Source organism: Notechis scutatus, chromosome 6 (assembly GCF_049901735.1).
Source record: "Notechis scutatus isolate UNSWTSFEM ecotype Mainland chromosome 6, rNotScu1.2, whole genome shotgun sequence".
NCBI classification, from domain to species: Eukaryota; Metazoa; Chordata; class Lepidosauria; order Squamata; family Elapidae; genus Notechis; species Notechis scutatus.
Window position 1 is genome coordinate 22,460,759 of NC_142014.1, and position 13,958 is coordinate 22,474,716.

Below are 13,958 nucleotides of genomic sequence, written 5' to 3' on the forward strand. Positions count from 1 at the left end.
TTCAATCCAACACTACGTACTTCACGTCCTCTTTTCCCTATGAAATGCAGTCTTTTTCTCCTGGGAATCCAGATTACATTCCACCACACCATCACCACTTGCAAGAGACTGGTTGTTATAGACAATTTCAATAAAAAATGACTTTAATTTTCCTGTGGAATTGTTTTCCTACTCGGATCTACTTTGTGGGGCTGACAGTAGCCAAGAAAATGATGGAAAAGTGGGCATCAGTTTCATAAACGCTTGATTAACTTTAAAACAAGCAATCGAAACAATCTGCACCTCAATATCGCAGAGATCTCAATAGTCTGACTGTTCTTCCTACCATGGGGGCAGCTGGCTCCGAGGCAACATTTTGGGCTCACCCGTTTCTCTTCTCCAAGGGGAAAGATATTGAGAGGGCACAACACAAGGGAAAGCTGCACAACCCAAGCTGAAGCTTGTTTCTTCAGAAGTGAGAACCGCTGTGCTTGCAGAACTTAATTCCAAGGGGCTGCGTGAAAAGGAATGGCACTCCAGACTTAGGGGAGGTCAAATTGCAAAAGGCCAGAGAATCAATACAGGTAGTCCTCAACTTACGGCCCACAATTGAGCCCAAAATACCTGTTGTTAAGCGAGACCTTTGTTAAGTGAGTCTTGCCCCATTTTGCAACCTTTCTTGCTACAGTTGTTAAGTGAATCACTGCAGCTGATAAGTTAGAAACACGGTTGTTAAGGGGAATCTGGCTTCTCCATTGATTTTGCTTGTCAGAAGGGTGCAAAAGGGGATCCCAGGACACAGCAACAGTCATAAGTATGAACCAGTTGCCAAGCATCTGAATTTTGATCACATGATCATCGGGATGCTACAAAGGTAAGTGTGAAAAATGGTTTTGAGAAGAGTCGGGATTCAGCTGGTATGAACCGGTCTGCTCAGTTTGCTGAACCGGCTAATCCTGGCCCTGACCGTTTTTCAGCCATTCTCTGGGCTTTTTTCGGGCTGTTTTTGGCCATTTTCAGGCCGTTTTTGGGGTGTTTGGGGGCATTTTTCCAGCGAAAAATGCCCCAGAAAAAGCCTGAAAATGGCCCGTAAACCAGCCAAAAATGCCCCCCAAAATAGCCACAAAATGGCCTGAAAATAGCTGGAAAAGGCCCAAAAAACTGCCAGAAACAACCCCCCAAATGGCCCAGAAAACGGCCAAAAAATAGGCTGAAAAATGGAAGGGAGGAAGGAAGAAAAGATGGGAAAGAGGAGAAGGAAGGAGGGAACAGTGGTGGGATTCAATTTTTTTACTACCAGTTCTGTGGGCGTGGCTTGGTGGGCGTGGCAGGGGAAGGATACTGTAAAATCTCCAGTCAGTGATGGTATTTGCCGGTTCTCTGAACTACTCAAAATTTCCGCTACCGGTTCTCCAGAACTGGTCAGAACCTGCTGAATATCACCTCTGGGAGGCAAGGAGAGAAGTAAGCACAGTAAGTAAGTAACTAAGGGGTTAATCCAGCTTTAGCTTAGTCTCTTTCAGATTGCCTGCACAACAGTATTCTCAATCCTTCCCCTTCTTATATTTTTTATTTATTATTTTTGGGATGCAAATGGGCTTTAATTGTAAATTACTTCTGAGGAGTCAATGGGATGTATCGCCTCTGCCACCTCAGGTGTGAAATGTTGGCTGTTATGACACAATATATTGAATTTTAATAAACCCAGCCCCCAATGTCTTACTTTCCTTGGTGATGGGAGCAAGGAAACCACCATCCTTTCACTGGGAGGGGGGTGGATTTGCACCAGGAGACCGAGGGTTGGTTAACCCTATCCTGGTTAGTTAACAATTTCATAAGAAATTGTCGTTACAAAATTTTTATTCTGTGCATTATAAGCCATACTCTCTACAACGTTCAAATGGATCATTAAAATCAGGAGGCTTCATCGAAGGGCTAAAGGAGAGGTGCCCTTTTATCAATTTTGGATTTATCTTCCTCCAAACCTGAAACATAATTTTAATAAAAAGGTAATCCTCAACTTGCAACCATTCAGTTAGTGACCAAAGTTACCAATGCACTGAGAAAAAAAAGTGACTTACAACAATCCTTGCATTTATAACTGTCACAGCCTCCCAACAATTATATGACCAAAATTAGGCAATCGGGATGCATTGATGATCGTTGTGGTTAGCCAACATCAGGTGCGGATGGCTGAGGAAAGCGAGGACTCAGATGAGGGGCCAGGACCATTAGGAAGTGGAATGCTGCCTTCAGAGATTGTGGGGGCTGGCAGCAGGGATGTGCCAAGTACATGTTCAAGCAGGATTGCTCATAGGAAAGAGCAGTTACAACAGCACGGGCGACTCGGGAGTAAGGCTGCAAGGTAATGGCCCCTCCCTCAAGAAGATAAAAGCCAGCTATGAAACAAACCTTTGCAGAAGGCAAAGATGTTTTGAAACTCAGCCTCGTGGACATTACAGTTGGTATTTGAAGACTCTTGTGTTGTAAACTATTTCTTATCTGTTGGTCTTGGCAGTCTTGCAAAAACTTGGCAAGGCTCTTTCCCGTTGGAGCTAATTAGTTGGAAGCAGCTTTTTATCTGTGAAGAAACAGAATTCATAGATGAAACGGTAAAATGTGCTGCTGCCTTTGTCTTGTGTTTGCTCTCTTGGAAACAGGTTTGGGTCAGAACAATGATAAGTTTCAGGTTCCTGAGGTCACGTGCTTAGTCAGCTTCTAAGAAGCAAAGCCAATGGAGAAAACCAGGTTCACTTAATAACCATATGATTCACATAACAAGTGAAGTGTTTCCCTTAACAACCATGATACAAAACATTGCAAAATCAGACACAACTCGCTTAAGTTGAGGATTACTTGTATTTTCTTTACACTGCTTGCTTTTATAAGATTCTTTTGGAAAAACAAATATATGTTTCTGTCTAATTCCTGTACGTCTTCCCTCTGAATCCATATATCAGATGTGTCTTATAGTTTGAATGGGTCATGTTTCCCAAATGAGATGATATAGTTTAAAAGAGGGATCCTTTATATTCCCTGGCATATAACCTGTAAAAAAAATTCCTGTTGACCCTTGATTATCATTTTTAGCATTAAAACTAAAAAAAAAAATATTTTTTCTCTGAAATTTCAATTGGTAAAAAATTTGGAATATGAAATTTAATTTTGAAACTGCTGTTAGTTTAACAACCACAATTTGAGCTAGTGTATTCAAATATTTCTTGTGCCATCTTTTCATATCTTTTTTCCAGACAGGTTAGTTTCAAAGAATTTATTAATAATTATAGCAACAGCAAGCTGCCAAATGTTTGTAATATTTTTATGCCACTAGTATATTTAATTTATTAGCTATTTTTTTTCTGTGATCTGTACAGAAATGGATATGCAAAAAAACTTTAGCTGACTAAAGTTTAATTTCTAAAAATCACTACTAAAACTGATTCCTCTGCAATTATGTTTTGCAGAAATATCCAGGATTTGATAGTTGGGATCATGTCATCAACAAACAAGTTTAACAAATAAATAGCAATTTTCTCCTATTTTTCTTCCTTTAATGTCCTTGTTACCCATGGCTTAATGACAGAATTACTATCTAAAGGAAGGTTCGTTATTTTACAGCTATCATAGGGCAGGTTTGTTCTAGACTTTGCTGTAACTAAAAACTTTAAATACATCTCCAAAATGTTTATGGATTTGCTGCCCTTGTTGGAAACAGTTTGTAGCTGGATGTACTCTTTTCAGACTGCATTCATTTCATGAATGAATTTCCCAAATAGCTAGATCAGAGTCTAAGGCCTGAACACATTTCCATAAGTTGATAACACAGTGAGATCAAAAACTTAACTTCACTGCTGATCAACAATCTTCGATTTTTGCCATACAAATGATTTGCAGGATTGTCCAAAAGATGTGCTCAATAGATGGTTTGCAACCCACATTAAAAACAGATAGAGTTTTGATCCCATCACAACAACCATTAACTCTACTCCATGGATACACTGGGACATTTGTTTCTGGTCTTAATTTGTATGTTTTTCCTTTTCCATTAGAATCAGACATGAGAAAACAGATACCATTCGCTGCATTAAATCCTGTCGACCAAGTGATGCCAACTGTATCTTAGACCCTGTTCACACAATTTCCCACACCGTCATCTCTCTGCCCACTTTCCGAGAATTTTCGAGACCAGAAGGTAATGCGTTTCCTTGCTCCATAAAATTATCCAGAGGAACATCACCTATGTGGGGTGATAATGTTGGAAATGATGATGGTTTTAGGTATCTTGGATTCCTTACTACCCAATAAGACTGTTGAGCACACTGGTTAGGATTGGAAGTCTTTATAGTCCAAGATCTCTAGAAAGCACAAGATGGAGGAAAGTCCTATGTTAATACAACGAACCTCTATCCTATCAGTGACCCAAAAAAGTAATTTCTAAAATATTCCTTCCTTTTAGCTTACCTGGGCATGGCTACTGATTAGGTTCCAGAGTGAGATTCTGAAATCTTAGGTTCCTTGTGGGATCAAGTTACAAATATTCTAGTCAGCGAGAAAATTTATTTTATTTATTTAATTAATTTATATTGCCGCCTATTTGCCCATAGCAAATCATGGTGGCTTACGCAATGTAAAACCATATTTAAAACAAAAAATAAAAATAAAAAACAATAAAAACTAACAAAAAGAATCAAATAAATTAATAAAGTACAGTAAAAAACAATCTGGGGGGAAAATGCTTTTCCTTTTCCCAAAACAAGTAGTGCCAATGTCCTATCCTATTGTTATTTTGTTTAACTAAATTGCTCCAATTGCCAACTGGTTACATAGATAACACCGGTCTTTGTGGCAGTTATTTCCCATTGCTGCTGTCTTCAGGTGACCCTCATATTCTCTCTCTCCTCAGAGATCATTTTCCTTCGCGCCATCACACCAGCATATGCGACCAATGAGGCCGACATCATATTTGATATAACTGAAGGAAATTTACGGGATTCTTTTGACATTATCAAGCGCTATGCAGATGGCATGACTGTGGGTAAGGTATTCCTCTTTTGGGTTGTAGCTCTTACCATTGAACCCAATGGTTTTGATATGATATTCCAGCATCCACCTATCCACCCACCCATTCATTCATTCATTCATCCACCCATCCACCTACCCATCCATCCATCCATCCATTCATCTACCCATCCTTCCACCCACCCACCCATCCATCCATTCACCCACTACCCATCCATCATTCATCCATTCATCATATCCATCCATCCTTCCATCCATCCATTCATCTATCTATCCATCCTTCCTTCCATCCATCCATTCATCTACCCATCCTTCCATCCATCCATTCATCTATCTCCATCCATCCATCCATCCATCCATCCATCCATCCATCCATCCATCCATTCATCTACCCATCCTTCCATCCATCCATTCATCTTATCCATCCTTCCACCCACCCATCCATCCATCCATCCATTCATCACCCACCCACCCACCCACCCCATCCATCCATCATCCATCCATCCATCCATCCATCCTTTCATCTATCTATCCATCCTTCCATCCATCCATCCATCCATCCATCCATTCACTCACCCACCCACCCACCCACCCATCCATCCATCCATCCATCCATCCATCCATCCATCCATCCATCCATCCATCCATCCATCCATCCATCCATCCATCCATCCATCCATCCATCCATCCATCCATCCATCCATCCATCCATCCATCCATCCATCCATTCATCTACCCATCCATCCATTCATCTACCCATCCATCCATCCATCCATCCATCCATTCATCTACCCATCCATCCATTTTCATCCTTTACCCCAGAAAGGTCCCCCGTTCATTCTTGTGGCTTGTAGAAGGAAGGGTGGTAACAATGAACAATGTGCAAAGTGTACAAGGCTTTGCTTTTCTCTTTCACCAGTGGGTGAGATGTTTCAGAGGGAAGCTAGAGTTTCCTCAGAACATGTTTTGAAACTGCTAGCATATATCGCACTAGAATCCATGGCTCAAAAGATTGTGTGTCACTTCCGAACACCTGAAAAGAGCATACAGGCTGAGGGTCTATGGAGATTCTCAGTCATCTAGGTCATGCTTGCCCCAAAGGTGCTATTTTTTTTCCTTCAAAAGGCAACTGAACTATGTTTTTATCCAGTTGTCAGTTTTGTTTTGAAAACAAAAAAGCACCTTTGGGACATATAAGCTGAGGGCAGAGCTCTAAAAAAAATAGGCAAAAGAGAGAGAAGAAGGAGAAAAAAAACAGAATTTGGTTTCTTGAATAGAACAGAGCTGGGAGGGACCTTGGAAGTCATCTAGTCCAGCCCCTTGCTCAAGCAGGAGACCCTATACTATTTCAGATAAGTGGCTGTCTAGTTTCTTCTTAAAAACCTCCAGTGATGGAGCGCCCATGATTTCTGGCAGCAAGCTGTTCCACTGGTTAATTGTCCTCACTGTTAGGATGTTTCTCCTTAATTCCAGGTTTGCTTCTCTCCTTGATTAGTTTCCACCCATTGTTTCTTGTCTTCTGGTGCTTTTGAAAATAAGTTGACCCCCCTCTTCTTTGTGGCAGCCTCTCAAATACTGAAATACTGCTATGATGTCACCCTTAATTCTTCTTTTCTTTAGACTAGCCAGGCCCAAAACCTGCAGCCGTTCTTCATATGGTTTAGTCTCCAGGCCTTTGATAATCTTAGTTGCTCTTCTCTAAACTTTTTCCAAGGTCTCAACCAGTGGTGGTATTCTACCGGTTCAGTCTAGTTTGGGTGAACCGTTAGTAAAAAATGCTACCGTTCGGCCGAACCATTAGTAAAAAAACAGCCCCCGGTTCAGCCGAACCAGTATTTCTTTCTTTTTTTCCTCCCAATGATCAGCTATTCTGATGATCAGCTGTGCTGGGAATCCCCTCGCTGTCTTACTGCTTTGCCCAGGAGGCTTCCCTGAGGCCCAGGAAGCAGAAAAACGGAGAGGGGGGTGCTGCAAAAAAAAAAAAAAATCATCCACACCCACCCAATCACAAGGCCATGCCCACCTAGCCACGCCCACCTAGCCACGTCCACAGAACTGGTAGTAAAAATATTTGCATCCCGCCCCTGGTCTCATCATCTTTTTAGTAGTATTGTTAGGGGCTCCTTCCTTTGAAGGGGCTGTTAGGTTGGGCCAACATTCTGACTTAAGAAATAGAAAAGAATAATTAGAGATTTCCTCCAATCATTGGATTGGAGAGTAGGACCAGCAATGTGCAGAATCTAGGTGTCCTTGTGTAGTTTGAAGTTACTTATAGAATTAAAACAAAAATAAAACATGCTGAGTGATGGGCACTAAGGAGTATTTCCCAACCTTAGCAATTCCAGGAGGTACTGACTTCAAATCCCAGAATTCCCTAACCAGCATGGCTTCTGGGACTTGAAGTCATTACATCTTAAGAGTTGCTAAAGTTGAGAAATTTTGGACAAGGGAAATAAACCATCCTTATCCATGCGTAATTTTAGAACCTCTCTTACAGTTTGGCCTGAAGATGGCACTGTGGTCATGCTCATTCCAATTTATTTCAAAAATTTCTCCTGCAGAAGTGGTTACTTGGTGCCAGAGGGGAAACATGTCCATGCAGGCTTCTAAGCTTTGGGGTTTTAAAGAAGAGCTGTTGGGAAATTAAAGGTCTGCATGATGATTTTCTGCAAAGAGTGGTTTTGCTAACCTAGAAATGATGAAATCAGGAATGACAATCAATATATACATATGCAACCCAGAGGTTGGTCATTATAAACTCAGGCAGGGAGAAAGACTGCATATTTTAGGGGGCTATGTATAAGAGCACATGTTTTTATGTAAATTGTGTGTTGCCATCTTCCTGTGGCACTCTAACTATCTTCTTGCCCCTCTCCACATTTCCAAGATGTCACGTCAATGACAGACTGAACACCCCCCTTCTTTATAGCCTGTAGAGTTAGCAGAAGAACAGAATAACAGAGTTGGAAGGGACCTTGTAGGTCAAGCCCAAGCAGGAGACCCTACACCATTTCTGATAGATGTCAGTCCAGCATTTTCTTGAAAGCTTCCAGTGGTGAAGCTCCCACAGCTTCTGAAGGCAACTTCTGTTCCATTGGTTGATTGCTGTCACCGTCAGACAGTTGCATTCATGTTTCTCAACCTTGAGAACTTTACACTAGATGGACTTCACCTCCTAAAAATCCCCAGCCAACATGCTTTAAGATGCATGGACTTCAACAACCAGGATTCCCTAGCTAGCATGATGGGAACTGAAATCCATCTGTCTTAAATTTGCTAAAGTTTTGAGAAACACCAGTTGGTACAATATAGGTGATAAAAGAAGGTGAACATAGCATACTATTGATGTGACTTTAGAACTTTACTTCCAAATTCAGACTTGTGAAAAATCAAGTCACTTTTTATCACACGTGACTCCCTTTGCTTGCAGATAACACTGCAGGATGGCTCTTGATTGATAAGTTATAATACACAGACATACATAACACACACACACACACACACACCATTTCTGTAAAATTTGGGAGTGGTGCAGTGGCTTAGAGATGGAGCTCTCATAATCAGTAGGCTGTGAGTTCGATCCTAGGTAGTGGCAGATATTTCTGTCTCTGGACACAATGTGGAAATATCTGCTGAAAAAAACTCCGCCTTGGTGACAGGAAGGGCATCCGGCCAGTAAACACTCAGCTGCATTCAGTGGCCCCGACTCCACCCCGATGCAAGGGATTACCGGAGTCATTAAAAGACTTGAAACAACTGGGCAGCTTAACCAGGAAACAATTGTATGCTTCAAAAGACAGAAAGCACCAATCCAGCAAAAATTTAAAAAGCATTTTTTTTTAAACAAAAAGCGCTGGCATTTAATAGAATACTACATTTAATAGGTGAGACTACTAAAGTATATTTCCACACAGGTGGGGATGCCTGTGGGGGCGGGGGGGGGTCCAAAAGCCCATCTGCAGCAGTGCATGTACAATTGGAGCCCAATCCCTTTGCTGTGCCTGGACAGCCTGGCGCCCAAGTGAATCTGCCAAGCAGAAAAAAAAGACATAGAACCAGGTCAGCAGACCTCAGTCCAGCTCCGGACACCTGCCCAGCATGTCCACTGGATGTGGACAAAAAAAAAGAAAAAAGAATCAAGATGGTGGCCAGCATGAGACAATTATGTGCAAGACACGTGAAAACCCAGCTGAGGTTTGTTGACACCGTCACGGCTACCATCTTGCTATTTCTTTTTTAGTCACCCCCCGTGAGCATCCCTGCGTGCACATATAGGAAGGCACATGACATGTGTGAGCTGTATTAAATGGAGTCTGGAGCCCCCACGCGATTCAGAATCGGAATTAGGAACCGAAAGTCAGCTATAAAAGAGAGAAGTAAGCAGTATAAAAGAAAGCTTCTGTATGAAAGCAGGTGTTTCAAATCCTTTTCTGATCGCTCTTTGGAGTGTGTGTGTGTGTGTGGGTGTGGGTGTGGGTGTGTTTATACCCAAAGACTATCTTCTTACCCAACGGCCTCCTTGCAGCTTGAAGGCTCACTTCAGAGATTAGAAGAAGCCTTTCCCTGCTTCCCAAAAACTCCAGCAGCTGAAGCCAGGGGCAGTGGGCCCCGTTGAAGATGTTTGAAGGGTCAACATTATTGCCTTGTAAGTTTTCACCACCAGGAGGCGGTAGGTGACCGGAACTGGCTTGTCTAACGGCGCCTTCTCTTCCAGTTGTGAATTTAGAAATGCAGGTCAACCACAGGCCACCTTCTGAAATGCCAGAAAGCAATGGGAAGTTTGGGGGCCTGTGTTGAGGGATCTAGAGGCTGCAAAAGCAGGGCCGGGGGGGGGGGGGTGAAGCTGTGGACCAAGACAAAGGCTGGGTGGGTTTCTCGGCACCCAGAAATTACGATAAGGGGATATGGGTGGACCAAGAGTTGAGCTGACTGCAGCCCACCTTGTATATTAGTTTGGTGTAACAAACTAAGTGAGCCAAAGAGGACGATTTTTAGGGTAAACAGAAGTAAAACCTCCACTTGTTCTCTTTAAATCCTTTTACAGATTTTCAACTAGAATCTCTCTCTCTCTCTCTCTCTCTCTCTCTCTTTACCAGCTGTCAGGGAAGAATTCATTTCCTGCCTGTACAAAAAGGTTTTATTAAAGCCTGCGGTATTAGAAGGCTTTTCCCCCGCTTAGCTCTGCCTAATTCTCTAATGCCACCTGTATTCAGGCAAGGCCACTAATTCCTGCAAAGTAAAACTTTGATACAGTTGCCCTGAGTTAATAGAAAGCACAGTCTTGGCTTTTAAAAAACCTCCCTCCCAATTATATCTTTTCTGGCTTTGTCTTAGTTGTCCTGTTGAGGTTTTTTTTTTTTAATGCAGCACATATTAAAAAAAATAATAGGTGGCACTTCTATTACAACGACTTGGCTGCCATTTTGATTTTTTTGGCCATACCCAGAGACACACCTGTGTTTAAAGGACCTGCAGGTAGGCCTTGATTTAGGACAGTAATGCCTTCTGTCCATTACGGTTGCAGGCAGGGGTGGGATTCTAACCAGTTCAGACCAGTTCAGGTAAACCGGATGTTAAATTTGCATCTGGTTCACCGAACCGGTATTTGAACCGACCAGCTGGCCCTGCCCACCCCTCCGCTCCTCTCCCAGGAGTTTTCACATGGCCCATTTTTGATGCAGGTAAGTGCAGGGTCTGCATGGAAGCTCTAGGAGGGGGGAAAACTGGCCTTCCGGAAGTCCAGAAACGGGCCTGTTTCCAGCTTCCGGAGGGCCTTCAGAGCCCGGAGGAGGCCATGTTTGCCTTCCCAGACACCCAAAGGAAGCCTCCAGACCCTTGGGAAGGCGAAAAACGGCCCTCCTGGAAGTTCTGGTAGGCCACTCCCATCATGGCCACACCCACCCAGCAACTGGGCAGCGAACCGGTTGCTGGGATTTTTGAATCCCACCCCTGGTTGTAGGTCATAGCAGTCATAAAGCAGGCCACCCGTGTGATCCACCCAATTTGATAACCTTTTTTTTTTTTTGTGGGACTCAGAGGTTCTGATGGGGAAGAAGATGGAGATGTTTAGCTAGAGAAAGGGGAACACAGAGATCAGAACTTTCTGGATATCTCTGCCATAACAGACCTGTTATGGTGTGCTTGGACGCTGTCCTAATTAATTGGATTTGGAGTAGCAACAATAATAGCAATAATCGTATTAATGTCAGGAAAGAGGGGACAGCAGTTTTCCGAAACATGAGGGGTTGTCGGGGAAGCAGATTTTTTTTCTCCTTAAGACTTGAGGGTAAAACATGAAGCAATGGATAGAAGCTTTATAGGAGGAGATCCAAAGTTGAAATTAGGAGGACTTGCCTGACTGTGAGAGGTCTTAATTCATAGAACAGCCTGCTTCCTGAAGTTGTGGGGACTCAATCATTGGAGTTTTCAAGAAAGGACTGCATAGCCATTTATCTGGGATGTTAGGAGGATCCGTGCACTGGGCAGAGGGCTGGGGTTGAGATCCTCCAAGATCCCTTTCTATTCTACCCTACAATTCTATGATTCTATAATGTCAATCACAGGCACCTTCACCTTGTATTGTTTCCTTGTTTTTACAGTTGTAAGAGTCCTGTAAATATAGCCACTTAGCAGAATGAATAAACTGGAGAGAAAGAGAAAGAGAGGGAAAGGAGGGAGGAAGGAAGGAAGGAAGGAAGGAAGGAAGGAAGGAAGGAAGGAAGGAAGGAAGGAAGGAAGGAAGGAGTCTTTATTATGAAATTAGTGGCCCGGCTCTTTCTCTGCCTGCACTCTGCTGGCCTTTTCATTTCTGCACATTCTCAATGTGAATTAAGTGGTCCATCAAATATTTATTAGGAGAGAGAGAATTGTCAGGCTATGGCCATCACAAATGTGACATCACAGAAATAAAATAGCGTTAAGAAACCTGCAGCATAAACTGAGAAGTTGCTCAGATATTGTGTTCTGACCAAGGCTTCCTGAGACTGTAATTAAGCACACGCTTAGTTAAAACAACTCTTATTTTATTTCAACGCTAGGAATTATGTTCATTCCCAGCCTATAATGAGTCCCAAACGGTCCCTCGAGATAAGCATCCACCTTTCTCTCCTTTGAAGTGCTGCCAGCAACAAAAGTGCCAAATGAACTATAAAAAAACCAAACCAAAGTACAAAGTCTACACAGAGCTCCAAGGATTAATCTGAACAGAATGAACAACTTTGCTTCCTACAAAGGTTTCTTTACCGTTGCATGTCTTTTATACCTTATGAGAGGGGCAATCACCTCCAAAACTTCCTCCCACGTCACTCCTTTTGTCTCAGCTGCTCTTGCCTTCTGGCAGCTTTGCGCACACACACACTGAGAACAGGCTCCCCTTGTTCCTCTGCCTCGCTGCTGCCAGACTCCGAAGGCTCCGGAGTCAGCACACAACTCCCAGATGGTCCTGGCTTCATCTCTGCATTGGACACAGGACCCTCATCCGAGTCCTCCCCAGACTCCCGGACTGGTCCCCATTCTTCCCCACTGTCCGATTGCACTGCCGTCTGCACAGGCTGCTGGCGAACCACAACATATTTGGCAAAGAAAGACTACCTCAAGTCAAGTCAGTTCAATTGCCTTCACAACACATGTTAGGGTTTGGGGATTAATCCCTAGAAGAGTATTGCAGCAGTAGTCAAGCCAGGAAGCCAAACGAGAGTGGAAGGGCCCCAGAGTATACACACACTGAACACAAACACTGTTTGTAGTTTAAATAGTTTTTAATCCAGTTAGAGTTTAAAGCATTGTCATTCAGTCCATTAAGTCATTCACAGTATTTCCATCCAGTAAGACTCACTAGTATAGTCCAAGTTAAGAGTCCTTGCAATATCTTTATCAGCCGATAAAGATATCTTCTCCTCCTCGGTTTCACTCTCCAGAGAAACAAACGCTGGATATTCAGTAGAATTACGCAGTAATCAGCAAACAGTAGCAAACAATAACAGTTCAGTCACAGGCACTCACAGTCAGTAATCACAGTTAGTCGCAGCAGCACACAGTTAGTCGCAGCAGCACACAGTTACAGTCGCAGCAGCACACAGTTACAGCCGCAGCAAGCTTTCCAGCTTCTAATGCTTCCTTATATTGTAACTTCTAACCGCACCCTTAATCGGCTAATTGCCTGCTGCATTGTGCTTAAAGTGATAAGCACTTAAACCATGATATCTAAGTTTTATATATTTATTCACCCAAACCATATTTGGTATCAATGTTATACCTAACATACTCCCCTTTTGGGTGAAATAAATATATAATACCTTACAATCTAATCCCATATTTTTACAACTCTCTTGGTGCTTACTGGCACCTTGGGCTTTAGTAAAATTATCAGCTAAATTGTCCTCCGACATACAGTACTCTAGCTGAATCATCTTACTTCTTACAGATTGTCTCACGTTTAGGTATCTTAGATCTGTATGCTTGCTCCTTGTTTTTACTCCAATATTTGTGGCCATTTGAATTGCTGCCTGATTATCTTCATGTATAATTATAGGATAATCTACAGTTATACCTATATCAATTAACATTTGTTTATACATTATTAATTCTGTACATAACAATGATAAACAGGAGAATTCTGCCTCCATAGTAGACAAACTTATATGCTGTTGTCTTATTGACTTCCAGCCTATTAATGTCTTACCCAGCATTATGGCTGTTCCTGAAGTCGACTTTCTAGTGTCTCTTTCTGATGCAAAGCTAGCATCTGCATAAGCACTCAGAATTAAATCACCCTTTGGTTCTAAATACAATGAATAATTCATTGTCTTTTTAAGATATCTTAATATCCTCTTAGCTGCTATCCAGTGTCTTTCACATGGTGCAGAATTGAATCTAGCCAACTGATTCACGCAGTATGAAATATCTGGTCTAGACCAATTACTAATATAACTCAAACTACCAATTAAAGATTGATAAATCAC

The 13,958-nt window shown here is 42.3% G+C and overlaps 1 protein-coding gene across 1 annotated transcript in view; it reads left to right on the forward strand.

Moving 5' to 3' along the window:
• FBLN1 (fibulin 1) overlaps window positions 1-13,958 on the forward strand; it is a 66,807-nt gene that overhangs the window by 46,800 nt on the left and 6,049 nt on the right. Inside the window, exons 15-16 of the mRNA XM_087969518.1 lie at window positions 4,029-4,171; window positions 4,883-5,014. Of these exons, the coding sequence (XP_087825644.1) occupies window positions 4,029-4,171; window positions 4,883-5,014 (275 nt within the window). The remainder of the gene's footprint in view (window positions 1-4,028; window positions 4,172-4,882; window positions 5,015-13,958) is intronic.